This window comes from Blennius ocellaris (genome assembly GCF_963422515.1).
Source record: "Blennius ocellaris genome assembly, chromosome: 11".
NCBI classification, from domain to species: domain Eukaryota; kingdom Metazoa; phylum Chordata; class Actinopteri; order Blenniiformes; family Blenniidae; genus Blennius; species Blennius ocellaris.
This window is the reverse complement of record NC_137660.1, coordinates 4,102,178-4,118,986: the sequence shown is the minus strand read 5'-3', so window position 1 is coordinate 4,118,986 and position 16,809 is coordinate 4,102,178. Positions and strand designations below refer to the sequence as shown.

Sequence of the window (16,809 nt, the reverse complement as noted above, 5' to 3'; positions counted from 1 at the left end):
TAGCCTACACTTCCAACACCCTCTGATAGTATTGGTAGCCTACACTTCCAACACACTCTGATGTAGTATTGGTAGCCTACACTTCCAACACACTCTGATAGTATTGGTAGCCTACACTTCCAACACCCTCTGATAGTATTGGTAGCCTACACTTCCAACACACTCTGATAGTATTGGTAGCCTACACTTCCAACACACTCTGATAGTATTGGTAGCCTACACTTCCAACACACTCTGATGTAGTATTGGTAGCCTACACTTCCAACACATTCTGATGTAGTATTGGTAGCCTACACTTCCAACACATTCTGATAGTATTGGTAGCCTACACTTCCAACACACTCTGATAGTATTGGTAGCCTACACTTCCAACACATTCTGATGTAGTATTGGTAGCCTACACTTCCAACACATTCTGATAGTATTGGTAGCCTACACTTCCAACACACTCTGATAGTATTGGTAGCCTACACTTCCAACACATTCTGATGTAGTATTGGTAGCCTACACTTCCAACACATTCTGATAGTATTGGTAGCCTACACTTCCAACACACTCTGATGTATACCACACTTTAACATGCACTACGTTCAAGCCTGTGTTCATCAATGCTTGCATCTTCAATCATAATTATTTCTCTCCAACTTTCTATTTTGACATCACATTAAAACTGAAATTCTACTTGTTTGCTCTCTGACAAAAAAGAAAAAAAGAGAAACTTTCAGGATTTCACTTTCTGCTATTTGCCATTAGAATGGCAGTACAAAGTAAAAAAGTGTTATTTTACATAATCTTTAATGAACTGCAGAAACATGAATCCTGTAATATCATAAATGAAGTGAAATCAGTTACCTTGTGCTGTGAGTTTCGATCTGTCCTCATGGACTTCTGCATGACTCTGAACTCGTATTCTGCTCTGGGATGATCCTGTGACCACACACACCACACACACCACACACACCACACACACCACAAACACCACAAACACCACGACACGTCAAGTCTCAGCAGGAACACCAAGCAGAGCTTGGAGATACCAGTCAGCTCAAGGTGTGGGTGAGATACATACATACATACATACATACATACATACATACATACATACATACATACATACATACATAAAGAGAAGAAACATTGCAGGAAAAGTGGATCTTGAGACGAGACGAAACGAGACGATTGAAGATTGTAAATTGCTTCAGAGCAGAAAAGAGGAGAAGCAAAGAAAACTCATGTGCTAAAACTGTGGAGACTATGATTTTGTTTGAGGGTTGAAATGAATTGTGTGTTTAAAGCTAAACCTTCATAATAATTATTGATTTAATTGACATCAAGATATATTTCAGATTTGTTTAATCTGCATGTGTCATCGAGTCGTTTCAAGCTTCTTATGTGTTTATACACTTGTATGTATTTCATTGCACTTTAATGCAAATATAATATATACAACATTCTGCAATTTTGTATGATTAAACATCCAGTAAAATGTCCTCTAATTCTGTCTCATATGTCAAATGACTTTTAGCTTTATTCAGCTAATTTGCTAACGTACGCACACTGCATTGCCTTGAGGAGAATGAGAGTTAGCTTGTGATGAGGTAAGCATTCATGTGATTGAGCTCTCGGATGCAACAACAGACAGATAAGTCTGTTGTTGCAGTGAATTCCAAGCAGTTATTAAAGTTATTTAAAAACTAATTCAAATGTTTTGTTTGTAACTTTTACAATTGGAAAGGTCATCATATGGACTCAACTGATGACCTTGTTGGAGCGCAAGCTTTATGTTTGACACGTCAGGTTTATAACATCGTCCAACCATCAGACAAGATAAAAAAATTATTAAACATGTATCATATTTTTAGAGGCGAGAGCTTGTATTTAATGTTCTGAGGGACAGACGCAGCTGAGAAAGTGGTTAAAATGCAGTAAATTGTCCAGAAACACAAACACAGTGTGTGATTTGTTAAGATCGGAGACTTGCAGCAGAATCAGAAAGACTAAAACGTGTAAAGAAAGAGAATGTGAGAACTTATCCAAACCTTAAGAGCCTCCTGTGAAGAAAGACCAAAACAAAAGATCAAGTCATGTTACAATAACTGACCTTGTCATTGACGTAACTAATTTAGAGAATAATTCAGTTATTACATACAGACAACAAAACCATTTTTAAAGATTATTATTATTGTTTAAAGGTGTTTGTGGATTCAGTGTGAGGTGTGAATGTTTGACAGCCATCTATGTGATGGTGTCTGTAGATGTTTGACCGAACAAGTATTTTTATTGTCAGTCCACCATAAATGGAAAGCTTTTATTCACAGATTTATATTTTATTATTGTGTACACACTACACAAAGTACACTGTTACAGCTACTAAAACAATACCGTTCCCAGTAAATAATTACAAATCATTATTGTTGAAAGATCAAACACTTTGTTCTTACTTTGCAGAGTCTTAACACTATTAAGGTTAAAACTGACCAATCTGGCTGGTCACTTTTAACCAGCAGCCCTTATGTGTAAGACCAATGTTCAATTCTAGAGAGGTTTGAAATCACTAATTGTTCACTGAAATCCCTGGCATTGGAACAAAACTTATTACCAAAATCAACGTCAAAATGATTATATAATGAGCTAAAATGACTCGTAGAGATAAAATGTCTGTAACAGGTAGAAAAATCCAAAATGGCTGCAACGGCTACACGAGCTACAGTAAATCCTGCTGAAACAGAAATAATGAACCAACAGTCAAAACGGCTATAAAAACCAAAAGTGAAATGATTCATACTAATAACACCAACAAATAGGCTAAATGGCAGCTATAACAGCTAAAAACTGTTTAAAAATGTAAACTATGACAACTTTTTCTTTCTTCAAATTCGATGCTTTGAAAAATTGATTGAAGTCAGTTTTGATCAAATGTGATTGAAAGAGTGAAAGCTGTGACTTGTGGACCAGGCCGAGGACCCCAAAGGCTGAGCAGGGGTCCGGAGGAGACCCCAGGTCTCTGTTCAGGACTGGACACATCCAGACATCACACCCAGACATCACAGCAAACTACCAGAGGTCAGAAAGGTCATTGGGCTGAAACAGGCCCGTCGTCCCTCATCAGAACCCCATCAGTTCCCAGAGAGCTGCTCTGAGTGGCTGCTGACCAATGAGAGCTCCTCTGAGTGGCTGCTGACCAATGAGAGCTCCTCTGTGTGGCTGCTGACCAATGAGAGCTCCTCTGAGTGGCTGCTGACCAATGAGAGCTCCTCTGTGTGGCTGCTGACCAATGAGAGCTGCTCTGAGTGGCTGCTGACCAATGAGAGCTGCTCTGTGTGGCTGCTGACCAATGAGAGCTGCTCTGAGTGGCTGCTGACCAATGAGAGCTGCTCTGTGTGGCTGCTGACCAATGGGAGCTGCTCTGAGTGGCTGCTGACCAATGAGAGCTGCTCTGAGTGGCTGCTGACCAATGAGAGCTCCTCTGTGTGGCTGCTGACCAATGGGAGCTGCTCTGAGTGGCTGCTGACCAATGGGTCAGGTCAGCACAGGGATTACTATAGTGTGGTAAATAAATAAATAAAATACATCTGTTTTGTTTTGTTTAGTTTTTTTACACAATATGGACGAGGTGGTCATTGATTGTTTTGTTGGTGTGTGTGTGTGCGTTGTGGGACCACTGACCTCCTCCTCTTCAAATCCAGTCAGGTCCCACTCATAGTTCAGTCTCATCTGCCTCCTCTTCCAGTGCTCCATGAACATGGCAGCTGGACACACAAGCACACAAATACAGACACAATCTTCACCAAAGTTCCACTGGAACCAAAATCCCCAGGGATGTCCCCAGGGTGTGACCGAAGTGACCCAATGGTCAACGTCAAGACGTCACATCACTGTAGATCCTACTTTAACACAGCAAACATGAGAGACATGAAACCTGGAACACGCTGAGTTTTTCTCTGAAGGACACTCCAGTTTGCTGGAAATGTTCAGTGGATGTATTTGTCATGAAACCGTTCACCCAGTTCTTCCTCTAACACAGAAAGTGACATGTATGACTGGTTTAATCCAGTGGTGTGCAGACACTGCTGGGGGGGGGGGGGGGGGGGGGGGGTCCAAAGAAATCAAATCAAAAGAATGTGACACACTCACAACTACCATTGATAAGACGATTGCTGCAGAAGGGAACCAGAAGGGAAGCAGTCTGTTTTAATCTTAATTCCTGGGGTTGGCGTTGTCCCTATTAAATAAAAGGTTGCAGTGCCCTGTAACGCCACACTGCGTTGGATAGCCAGGATGGATATAAAGAGTGTTGTGAAGTCCGCTCACCCCACAGAGCCATGAATATGGAGAAGAACACGGTGGCCGGGTTGTCAAACAGGTGGCTGGCCCGGGCCGTCCCACAGGCGGAGCTCAGCCTCCAGTAGCTGCACACACCATCACACAGAGGACACATGGTGATGTTGCTCCTCGGGTGGCAGATCTCCATGCTGGGAACCACACACACACACACACACACACACACACACACACACACACAAAAGGTAGAAATTATTTCTGAATTATTTCTGAATTAATGCATTTTTGTAAATTAACGCTTGTTAGCTGAATTGATCGATTCCTAGTAATTATTGTGTATTAATTGTTGAAAATTCACTGGTTTGTAACAGTCTGTGCTCAATCTCACACCTTCCTTGTTATTTAATATTGTTATATTTACGCACAAATATTAGCTTAATTAACTTAAATAACCTTTTTTCAAACGAGACTGATATTTTGGTATTAGCTATTTCCAGTTTAGCTGGTGGTGCCCCAATTTCATTATTATTTAATAAATAACCAATTTAGTCAAATGAATAATTTTTCATTAATAAACTATTTTGATAATTTATTAACTTTTAAGTAATTACTCAATTACTCTACGAGTTTTTAATGAGGGAATCCATTAATAATTATATTTTTTCCTAAATTACTTCCAGTGATTTATTACTTTCAGTAATCTATTACTTCCAGTAACTTTAACACAAATAACCAACCATAAATCCCAACATACCATTAATGCAAAGTTTTTGAACTGTGACAACAGTGAAACTGACATGTCCTTTATTTGTGATGCTGAATATAACTTAAGTAAAGGTTGCAAATGTATTAATTTAAAGAATCCGCCACTTTGGTCTATAAGCATGAATGTTTGTTTTTGTCTCAAAATGTCAAACACATCTATTAGTCTTACACTAAATACCAAGTCAGAATGTGCAGACTCAAATGAACCCCCTGATAAATGTTCCTGAACGTGGTGTAGCCAGTGTCAAAGTAAATATAGCAATGTTTCTTTCTGGTAGCTGTAATGTGAAGTTTGACAAGCCGTCTTCAGAAAGGAGAAACACTTTAGATAAGGAGGGACAAGGACAACACAACTATGTACATTGCAGGAGGTCTTTATGCATTGAAAGAGTTCATTACAGCCTCATCTGCACCAGGAGCCAGTGCCTCTGCAGGCTGGTCTGTCCCACTGGTGCATGCTGGGAAAAGGCAGCCCCGGTCAACCAGCTCCCAGGACCCGGGCATCATGCATGCTCCCCTGCAGGCCTGCTACTCTTTCCATCCACGACTCCATGGAGGACGAGAGAATTCCAGCCTTTGTGACTGAAGCAGTGAAGAGTTGTGGTGCCAGAATGTTGATGTGACCCATCAGTGGCAGCAACACACTGCAGAACCCCCAGCGGGTCTGGAAACAGGCTGCCAGGTGTTGCAGCTTCTCCTGCTCAGGAAAGTTCATGTGTGCAGGAACCAACAATTCACATTCAGCAGCACAAAACCCCGTCACACATGGAAGCACCGTGGTTTTGCTGACACCAGAGAGATGGACAAGACTCAGTATTCAGCCTGAGCTGCAAGCTTCCACAAAGCACCGGCAAGTCTTTTCTACAGGGCGACGCACAGGCGGTAGTTTGTGTCCTGGCTCTCCATCGCTGGACCAACCAGGTCCCACAGGTACTGGAATGTGTCTGCAGACATCCTGAGGTTGTGGACCCACTGTGTGCTGGTGAACCAGGGACCATCACGTCCCACCAGTCCATCACGTCCCACCAGTCCATCACGTCCCACATGTCCATCTCGTCCCACCAGTCCATCACGTCCCACCAGTCCATCACATCCCACATCACGTCCCACCAGTCCATCTCGTCCCACCAGTCCATCTCGTCCCACCAGTCCATCACGTCCCACCAGTCCATCACGTCCCACCAGTCCATCACGTCCCACATCACGTCCCACCAGTCCATCACGTCCCACCAGTCCATCTCGTCCCACCAGTCCATCTCCTCCCACCAGCCCATCACGTCCCACCAGTCCATAACGTCCCACATGTCCATCTCGTCCCACCAGTCCATCATGTCCCACCAGTCCATCACGTCCCACCAGTCCATCACGTCCCACATCATGTCCCACCAGTCCATCTCGTCCCACCAGTCCATCACGTCCCACCAGTCCATCTCGTCCCACCAGTCCATCACGTCCCACCAGTCCTGGCTTCAGGTAACACTCCTCACTGCAGGTCCTGGGCGGCTCCGGAGCAACAATAGCAGGAGCTGAATTTACAATTTTACAATTTGAGAGATTTACAGCCCTGGTCAGTGTTTCCCGGTTTCGGCTAGCGCTTTACGTTGTTTATCCGCAGTTAGCGGCAGTGCTTCCACTCAAGCTAATGAGGCAATTTCCCTCCCCGGTCAGTGTTTCCTGGCTTGGGCTGGTGCTTTACATTGTTGCGGTATGCTGTTAGTTAGCGGCAGTGTTTTTCACTCGAGCTAATGAGGCGATTTACAGCCCGGTCAGTGTTTTCATAGCTTCGGCTGTCGCTTTAAGTTGCTTGTCTGTAGTTAGCAGCTAAAAGAGGCATTTTACAGTGTCTCACAGCTTCGGCTGTTGTTTACTTCGATACAGTAGCGTCTAGTTCACAGCAGTGCCCCGCTCACGCTAGCAAAACGCTTCGAGCACACCTACTTTCTCGCAGCTCAGGCTGTTGTTTTCCACTTAGCCAGTATGGCGAGCACGTCGTTAGTGGCTGTGCTCACGCTCAAACTGACGACATGTCCCTCGGCTGTATTGGGGTTTCTTCTCAGCATCGGCTGCTTCGATCCTGGTTAGCCTGTCGATCAGCAGCAGTGCTAGCTCGTGCTGTCGGCTCGCGGCGCAGTATCGTAGTATGAAGGCAGTGTCCTCGCTCCCACTCCCGGTGCACTACTGTCGCCATGTCCCACGCCTGTGTGGATTGCCTTGCCCCTCGGGAGCTGGAGGATGGTCACGATGGTCTTTGCCCACTCTGTTTGGGCATCAATCATCTGAAGGCAGGGTTATCAGAGGATTCATGCATCACCGTGGCTACATGCCATGGTCAGTACGTGTGGCCAGGCTGAGCGAGGTGGAGCCGGCCCTGGAAAGGTCCGACCCCCTCTCTGGAAGATCAGCGTCTCCCCTGCCAGGTCCCAATGGTCAAACGACAGGCTGAGCACCTTCAGCCTGTCGTGGAGGCCCCGAGGCCCCGAGGGTCAAGAGACGGAGGGCTACTAAGCTGGCAGCCAAGGTTGACAGATTGTGGACTGAGCTGGGTCAGATGAAAAACCTTCTGAAGGCTCTCCAGCCTGGAGCCACCATGCCAGCACCTCCAGAGATAGGACCTCTGGCCGGTGAAGGCGTCATGTCCATCGCCGCATCAGTGACCCAACTCGCAGATCTTGGGATGAACTCCCCGTCGCATGCCTCGGAGTCGCTCTCCCACTCCTCAGGGCAGAGCCTACTGTGGGGGGCTGAGGCCAGCCCTATGGGGGCGGTCGTCCTTGGGGCCCTACAGCTCGATGTCCCACAGGAGGAGCCTGATCCCATAAGCGCTTTCTTTAGGCGACAACAGGCGACAAGCATTTTTCCAGTCCCTCAATTGGAGGACTATCTTGCAGGTGACAGAGTGTCTCCAAGACTGGGTGGTTCCCCGGCTGGCCGGCCTGGGAGCAATGCGTGCAACAGAACCAAGTGGTGGATTTCCTCTCTTTAGGCGACCCCAGCCCGGTGAATGGAGGCTTCACTCTGAGGTGGTGGAAAACCTCGAGGAACTTTTCGGGAAGGCAGAAGTAGACCTCTTGGCCTCAGAGAAGTCGACCCACGGCCCTCTCTGGTTCTCTTGGACAGAGACCTCCAGCCCCTTCGGGCAAGACGCCCTCGCACACGACTGGCCACGAGGGTTGCTCTATGCATCCCCCCCTCTGCCATTGATTATGCCAACACTACACAGGGTCTCCGAGCTGGGCCACAGTCTGCTGTGTCCTGCTCTGCCTCACGTCTGCTCTTTCGCAACCAACACCAAAGTTACACAGCAAAAAAAAACAAAGAAAGGACAACCAGTGCAAAGCTGAATATGTTAACAGCAGAGGATTCATACAGCCGGCATTAGCAATGTTGAGGGCCTGTAGTGAATCACTGACCTGATCATGTTTTCAACTCTCCAATGGTGTGTCTCCCTCTGTACCTGCCAATGAGTTCCACCTGTGTCCTCCCTTTCCCTGTGTATTTAAACTCCTCTCCCATGGTTGTCTGGGTTGGCTCGTCTGGTCACATGCCTCATGTTTCACATGCTCTGACGGTACTGGTACTTGAGCAGGTGGATGAGGATGAGTCTTGGCCATTTCTCTGTTGCTTAGCATAACATCTGGGACTGGTGCTCTCATTCAATGGTCAGCAACACGGGGAAGTGATCTCGTCCCAGCACAGAGATCCAATCCCAACAAAGAATGTCACCTCTTGTACAGCTTTCTTCCTCTTCATGTTGATCCTCTGCTGCCATGGAGCTCTTGGAGCTAACTTCATGTGCTAAAGTTTCCCATAAAACCGGAGTAGTCGATAATCAAATTTTAAGTCGTGCCTCAAGGTCTTGAGTCCATATTGCACCTGCTGGGTGAAGCTAGAGCTGGAGTGGTGTTAAATATAAGTTTTCTCTTGGCAGCTCCGGAGCTCCCGACCAAGTCTACCAAGCTCTGCTGCATCACGTGACCCTGGGAGTGCATTATTGTGGTTTTAGAGAATGAAATGACAAACAGACTGAGAAACGAAGGTAGATGTTGGATTGATGTGGTGAGAGCCCATGGACCCCTGTTCTTCCTCGGCCTGCTTCCCGTCATCTGCAGGATATTATGACATGCTGCCGGGACACATTTTCATCCGATGCAAAAGCAGGATTGCTAATGACCCTGGCACAAAACCATGAGGGAAGACAAACCGGATCCCTGTGTGACTGTCCTCCAGGGTCCCACAGGGTCCCACAGAGTCCATTACTGTACAGACTGACAGCAAGAGAGCTCTTCACTCACGCAATCTCATATAAAGGGTCAAATAAAGCTTGAAATCCCCAAACGTCTAACAACTTTAATCTCAACACTTTAGTGTTAAAGTTAATAGTTTTTTTCTCTTTAAACTCAATGGTGGGATCCTACACTATAGCTAAAATATAGCTCATTTCAGTTCAACACACTAATTCATATTTTACTCTCCTTTCAATCTCAACAGTTCCGGACACACCCAGCAGGCAAACCTCACACATACACACACATACACACTTTCCCTTTCCTCATGTTGGGATCTGCAGGACCACAGAAAGTTTGTTCATTTCTGGGGAGAGACAATATTAATTTGTCATGAGACACAGTCATGACATGAATTCTGACCCAGGAATGTGATGGCCTTTCACACCTAGAGTGGGCAAGGGGGGACATTCTCCAGGACCTTCCACCCCCCCTTTCTGCTCACAAGACTCTCCCCCATGCAATCAGCCAGTCACTGATTGGTTGAAGCTCTCAGGCATTGACACCTCTGAATTCACACGTTCAACAAAAGGCTTCAGCCAGCCTCCATTCTCTCTTGCACAACTACACTCGAGTAGGTGAGTTGCTAGAGGAGCAGCTCATCCAGTGTTGGCACACAGCTAACACCAGAGGGACTCTTGCAAAGCAAACTCCAAGGAGGAGGGTTGCTGCAGAGCAGCTCACCCAGTGTTAGCACACAGCTAACACGAGAGGCCGGCAACCAGAGGCCTCCACTCCTCAACTCCTCTGCTGACCCACCACGAGGGTCAGACCTTCCCCTGATCCAGAGACCAGCACCCAGAGTCTGATCTCCAGGGAAACCAACCGGTTCCTCCAGGACGGGACCAGGGACCCTCACAGAACTTCTTTGTGTTTTTTTCTGAACAAGCAGGAAAACCATCACAGACCTGAGCGACCAGCTCCTCAGTCTGGACAAAAGGAACAACCAGGAGCTGCAAAGAAGGACTCCTGAAACATCAACTCCATCTTCTTCTCCTCAGCCTGCAGAACCAGCAACCACAGTTAGCAGGAGGTGCTAACTACAGGAGAAGACACCAGCTTCCCTCCAGCAGGACAACAACTGAACTCCTTCAAGGAAGTGGGAACAACAACTGGGCTTTACCTGAGGTTAGTTAAACCTGATGCTATGATAGAACTGTTTAACTTTATGAAGATGTGTTGGTTCTGTTACAGTGATTGAGTTCTATAGATAATGATATTAGGAGCAGTGATCAACCTGTAAACCAACGTTAGCTCTGCCACAGACACAGGGTCTGCATGCTAATCTTTGCTTTACTAACTAGTTAACTCACAATCCTACACATATCACATCAAAGACAACATCACACAGTAACTGAACACCATCTGACGACTCCTGACGTTTTACAAAACAAGTCTCATTCACATCAACTCATTCTAGAAATGGTCCTTTAGCAGAGACACACAGGAAGCAGATGCTGTGGCTAGCTTCTATTGTTCTTTTGCTATCAGCACATGGTGGCGACCCAGGACAGACCTCCTGTTCTCTGATAACCTCCATTTGGAATGTAGTTTCTTGTGATCCGCCATCTTGTTTTGTAGTTCCATCACACGTCACACACACACACTCCCTCCAACTCTCTCTCTCTCTTTCTCTCTCCACACACACACACACACCAAGCTGTATATATGTAGTTAGAATCTGTGTTTATTTGTTTTCATTGTTAATAAATATAATGTTTGGAATCATACTTGCTGTTTTATTAATGAGCACAAAGGAGAATGAAATGTCGACTCTTCTGTGTCAAGAACTCCAAAATCCTTCAACCTTTACTGTTAATTCTGGTAATTGTAATTAATTTAACTATTAATTCAAATTCCTGATGAAGTGTTTAGTATATCTTATGAGACTGATAGAACTGAATTGGCTATCATTTCCTGTTAAGACAGGTGGAGCTCCGAGGTATCTGATACAGATCAGATTACATTTCAACATTATTAATAACTATCTTTGATCATTATTAATCATTATCGATAGCCAACCAAACATAAATAGTGATCCATATGAGGACATAATGGTCCCAACACTCATCAATGAGATGTGCTGCTGTTGTTGCTTTTTTTCTGCCGTCATTTGTTCAACTATCAAAATCATGTACTTCTCTATCTGTTGTTGTCCTTTTGCTAATTGATGTATCTGTGAGATAATCAATTTATGTTAATGTGGATAAAGTGCAGGTCAGCTTCATATCATCTCACAACGTTTGGATAGTGTTTGGATTGGTGTCGTAGTTGTAAAGTGTATGGTCAGTGCAAGTCGCTAGTCAATGCCAAAATTTGTATTATGGTTGTTAGGCTTCATGTAAGTAGCAGATCTAATCTGGAATGCTGGTAAGAGATTTTTTTTTTTTAATCTGGTAGGTCTTGTCGTTTCACTCATGGTTTTACAATATAGCTCATTTTGGAAGCAGAATTTTTCTCTATTAAACCCACAATAGATTCAGTATTTAAAATAAGTTGTACACATGAATTAATCGTTTTATTTTCCATTCGGTTCTTTTTTATCATTTCTTACTCAAAAAATAAAGCGAATAATACCCTGCATGGAGAAAGCAGTCCCATGACCCACAGATTTCTCCTGCTGTTCCCCAAACTTTGAGAAATGCTGGTGGAAAGTATATTAAGACTGCTAGAGCTGCATCTAAATGAAGTCCATTCACAAAAGGAACGTGAATTTTCTTCTGTGTTTACCTCGGTATGTTGTCGTCAACCGTCGCACAACCGTACAGAAAGACAATGACGCCCACCAGAGAGGCTGGAATCAACATCTGGGTGTACAGACCCAACCAGGCAAAGTACAGACCGATCTTCTCTCCAAAATACTTCCTACACAAAAGAAAAGAAAAGGTTTCAGAACAAACACAGGTGAATGGAGAGGTGGAGAAGTGAGATTTGCACAATCCTAATTCTGGTCTTCGATTTAACAAACCATGATTGATCAAATATAAACAGTAGCACCACATACAAGTATAAATGGCAGCAAATAAGGTAAAAATGTCCTTACCGTACCAATCCAATAGGCTGGTATTTGTAAAAGACACTGTAGTTTGCCCACTCCTCATAGAGAAGCTACACAACACAAATAAAAACAATTTGTTGACTCGCTTTTGACAGTTTCTAATTTGACTATTTGTCAAAAAAAACCAAAAAAAAACAGTAGTAAAGTGGTTGTAAAAAGTAATAACTGAATAATTCTGAAAAGGAACAGGAAAGTAAGTGTCAAGGAAAGTCACTTGGCATTGACAACAAATGTATATTTTGAGAAATCCCAATGTTGACAAAGGAAGAAATAATGATTAACAATATACATAGAAGCAGATTCAAAAAGCCCTGAGAGAAATGAACCCTTCTGAATTCACCTCGAGTCAGTGTTTAAGGAACCAAAGTGGTTTTCCCAGCTGTAAAACCTAAAAATAGACATGCTGTTTGTCAGGAGGATGTGGGTTTTACTAAATACAGTTTCTACTCTGGAGAAGTGTTTCATTTCATATAAAATCTCAATTTGGGAAAAAACAGGAACATGCTGGTGTGCAAGCAGGGACGAAAACATTAGGCACATCGTATTTGTAGCAGGTTGGACATTGTTTTAACTTCAGGGATTAATTCATTGCTGACAAGGTGCTGGAAACATTCCTGAGAGGTTTTGTCCATGTCGACACAATAAGATCAGTTTCTGAATGTCCCAATCCACTATATCGTAAATATGCTCGGATCCTTAACGTAAAGAAAATATGACAGAAAATGAGAACCCCACATATACAACATAAACTCACATAGAATGATCAGTAAACTCAGTTTATACATTTCATTTATAGCAGTATCTGGATGTGTTCTAGAAGGAAGCTGAGAGAATTGTCTGCAGATTTGATGGCTCCAGTTAGCAAATTGAGGTGTTGTCAGTCTGAGAGAGCTCATGCTGTAATGGCAAGAAATGTCCATTGCTGTTATTCCACAACCCTCCAAGAATATCTGTTGATAAATGGCAGGTTGGATCCAAGCTTTCATGTGTTCTATTCAGTGCAGATCGTGTGAATGTGGCAGCAAAAACCATTCAGAGTCTGTGTGAACTGTTTCCTCAGTTTAATGGAAAGTGACGTCCTGTTGTCGCCCATCGGTTTGTTTGTTTTATAATGATCGTATGCTGCCTTTGGTTAAAACTCATTAAGGTTCTACCCCTTCTTCATTCTGGTGTTAGCTTCAGATGTTCATCTTCATTGTGTCCACATAATTGTTAGAGACCAGCTGTTCAGATATAAGCAGGAAGGACAGATCATTTCCCCTTAGGGAAATTGATTTTAGTAAAACTGAATTTTGTCCATTTTATCTTTTTATGTTTGTGTCAAAAGGAAATGTAAAAAAAAAAATTGAATGGTCACTCCCTTTGTGCTTTAAAGTTACAATAACAATGAACACGACCCGCCATTTCAAAGCTTTTGTTCTGTCATGCTTACCTTCCTGTCATTGGGCTCTGCGCCCTCCTCATTGATGTCTCCCTGTAAAACAACAAATCAGTAGTGTAGTGGACGTCCACAGCAGCTCACACAAACTGCTACACTTTTTAACTCAAAGCAATTATTCTTACAGGTTCCATGATGTCCATATATAAGAACAGTCTACAATTATTATTTTTTATTGCTTATTCTACTGAAATATTCTAAACCTGAATGGATAAATAATCCCATTTATATATACCTGTCATTTATTTATTATTGTTATTATTATTATTTATTTTTCATACAACAGTCATTCTCGGCACTTTTACAGAGAAAAGCCAACAATTCCATGAGCAAGCATAAGTGACTGTGGAAAGTAAAAACCTCCCCATTAACAGGAGGAACCATTTGAGAGAGAGAGAGAGAGAGAGAGAGAGAGAGAGAGAGAGAGAGAGAGAGAGAGAGAGAGAGAGAGATGGCCTGAACCAGCCCTAACTATAAGTTCTATTCCATCCCTCCAGACCGCCAGAGGCTCGAGGCACTGGGTGATCATCCTTGATCAAACGCAGGTCGACAACATTCTAACAACAAAGTCTTGTGACCTGGGGTCGGAGCTGTGAGCTACCTGGGGTCGAGGCTACGAGTTACCTGGGGTCGAGGCTACGAGTTACCTGGGGTCGGAGCTACGAGTTACCTGGGGTCGGAGCTACGAGTTACCTGGGGTCAGAGCTGTGAGTTACCTGGGGTTGGAGCTACGAGTTACCTGGGGTCGAGGTTACGAGTTACCTGGGGTCAGAGCTGTGAGTTACCTGGGGTTGGAGCTACGAGTTACCTGGGGCGAGGCTACGAGTTACCTGAGGTCGGAGCTGAGTGTTACCTGGGGTTGGAGCTACGAGTTACCTGGGGTTGGAGCTACGAGTTACCTGGGGTCGAAGCTGCGAGTTACCTGGGGTTGGAGCTGAGAGTTACCTGGGTTCGGAGCTGAGAGTTACCTGGGGTCGAGGTTACGAGTTACCTGGGGTCAGAGCTGTGAGTTACCTGGAGTCGAGGTTACGAGTTACCTGGGGTCAGAGCTGTGAGTTACCTGGGGTCGAGGTTACGAGTTACCTGGGGTCAGAGCTGTGAGTTACCTGGGATTGGAGCTACGAGTTACCTGGGGTCGAGGCTACGAGTTACCTGGGGTGGGAGCTGTGAGTTACCTGGGGTCGGAGCTACGAGTTACCTTGGGTCAGAGCTGCGAGTTACCTGGGGTCGAGGCTACGAGTTACCTGGGGTCGGAGCTACGAGTTACCTGGGGTGGGAGCTGTGAGTTACCTGGGGTTGGAGCTACGAGTTACCTGGGGCGAGTCTACGAGTTACCTGAGGTCGGAGCTGAGTGTTACCTGGGGTCGGAGCTACGAGTTACCTGGGGTCGGAGCTACTAGTTACCTGGGGTCGAGACTACGAGTTACCTGGGGTCGGAGCCGCGAGTTACCTGGGGTCGAGGTTACGAGTTACCTGGGGTCGGAGCTGTGAGTTACCTGGGGTCGGAGCTACGAGTTACCTGGGGTCGAGGCTACGAGTTACCTGGGGCCAGAGCTGTGAGTTACCTGGGGTCGAGGCTACGAGTTACCTGGGGTCAGAGCTGTGAGCTACCTGGGGTCGGAGCTACGAGTTACCTGGGGTCGGAGCCGCGAGTTACCTGGGGTCGGAGCTACGAGTTACCTGGGGTCGGAGCTACGAGTTACCTGGGGTCAGAGCTGTGAGTTACCTGGGGTTGGAGCTACGAGTTACCTGGGGCGAGGCTACGAGTTACCTGAGGTCGGAGCTAAGTGTTACCTGGGGTTGGAGCTACGAGTTACCTGGGGTCGGAGCTGCGAGTTACCTGGGGTTGGAGCTGAGAGTTACCTGGGTTCGGAGCTGAGAGTTACCTGGGGTCGAGGTTACGAGTTACCTGGGGTCAGAGCTGTGAGTTACCTGGGGTCGAGGTTACGAGTTACCTGGGGTCAGAGCTGTGAGTTACCTGGGGTCGAGGTTACGAGTTACCTGGGGTCAGAGCTGTGAGTTACCTGGGGTTGGAGCTACGAGTTACCTGGGGTCGAGGCTACGAGTTACCTGGGGTGGGAGCTGTGAGTTACCTGGGGTCGGAGCTACGAGTTACCTGGGGTCAGTGCTACGAGTTACGTGGGGTGGGAGCTGTGAGTTACCTGGGGTTGGAGCTATGAGTTACCTGGGGTTGGAGCTACGAGTTACCTGGGGTCGGAGCTACGAGTTACCTGGGGTGGGAGCTGTGAGTTACCTGGGGTTGGAGCTACGAGTTACCTGGGGCGAGGCTACGAGTTACCTGTGGTCGGATCTGAGTGTTACCTGGGGTTGGAGCTACGAGTTACCTGGGGTCGAAGCTGCGAGTTACCTGGGGTTGGAGCTGAGAGTTACCTGGGGTCGGAGCTGAGAGTCATCTCGCCCTCCAACGGCTGCACAAGCGGCATTTTTCCGGACTTTTCGTCAGAGCCTAGTAGAAGGCATTCTACACCTGGTGAGTCCATTCATTCTGGTTTTTTCGTCGCCGATGCGTCACACTGGGTAGATTTCAATTGTAGCCTCCAAGCTCGTACTTTAATTGAAGCCACGATTCTGCTTGTTTGGTTGATTTCACACCGTGTTGGTGGTAGTTATCACATGCTTTTTGTTTAACGGCGGCTTCAGCTGGATTAATTTCTGTACGGCTGCGTGCTTGTTTTCATAAAAGTGACAGCGGTATACTTATATTGAAGTGTTACAGAGACAGTTACAAACCGCCAGTGCCGTCTCTGCTCGACCCGGTTCGTGACACAGTGTTCAGCTTCATGATAAAAACCCCAGGGGCCGTTGAGCCTGCGGGACCAGGGGGGATTTTATTCAAGGTACTTCCTTGTACCAAATAAAATGGGCCATCTGTGAACTGTTCTGGGCCTGCGAGGTCTGAACAGGTTTTTAAAAGTAATCCCATTCAGGATGTTGCACATCAACCAGGTCCTCCAGGAAATCTC

At 45.6% G+C, this 16,809-nt stretch overlaps 1 protein-coding gene across 2 annotated transcripts in view; it reads right to left on the bottom strand.

The window, feature by feature from the left end:
• The window catches only part of ano1b (anoctamin 1, calcium activated chloride channel b), a 101,069-nt gene that overhangs the window by 36,881 nt on the left and 47,379 nt on the right, over nucleotides 1–16,809 (bottom strand). For both annotated transcript variants that reach the window (XM_080504697.1, XM_080504698.1), the window contains 6 exons: nucleotides 13,820–13,861; nucleotides 12,373–12,437; nucleotides 12,060–12,194; nucleotides 4,312–4,472; nucleotides 3,667–3,749; nucleotides 853–927 (listed from right to left, as the gene is read on the bottom strand). In XM_080504697.1, the coding sequence (XP_080360823.1) occupies nucleotides 853–927; nucleotides 3,667–3,749; nucleotides 4,312–4,472; nucleotides 12,060–12,194; nucleotides 12,373–12,437; nucleotides 13,820–13,861 (561 nt within the window). The remainder of the gene's footprint in view (nucleotides 1–852; nucleotides 928–3,666; nucleotides 3,750–4,311; nucleotides 4,473–12,059; nucleotides 12,195–12,372; nucleotides 12,438–13,819; nucleotides 13,862–16,809) is intronic.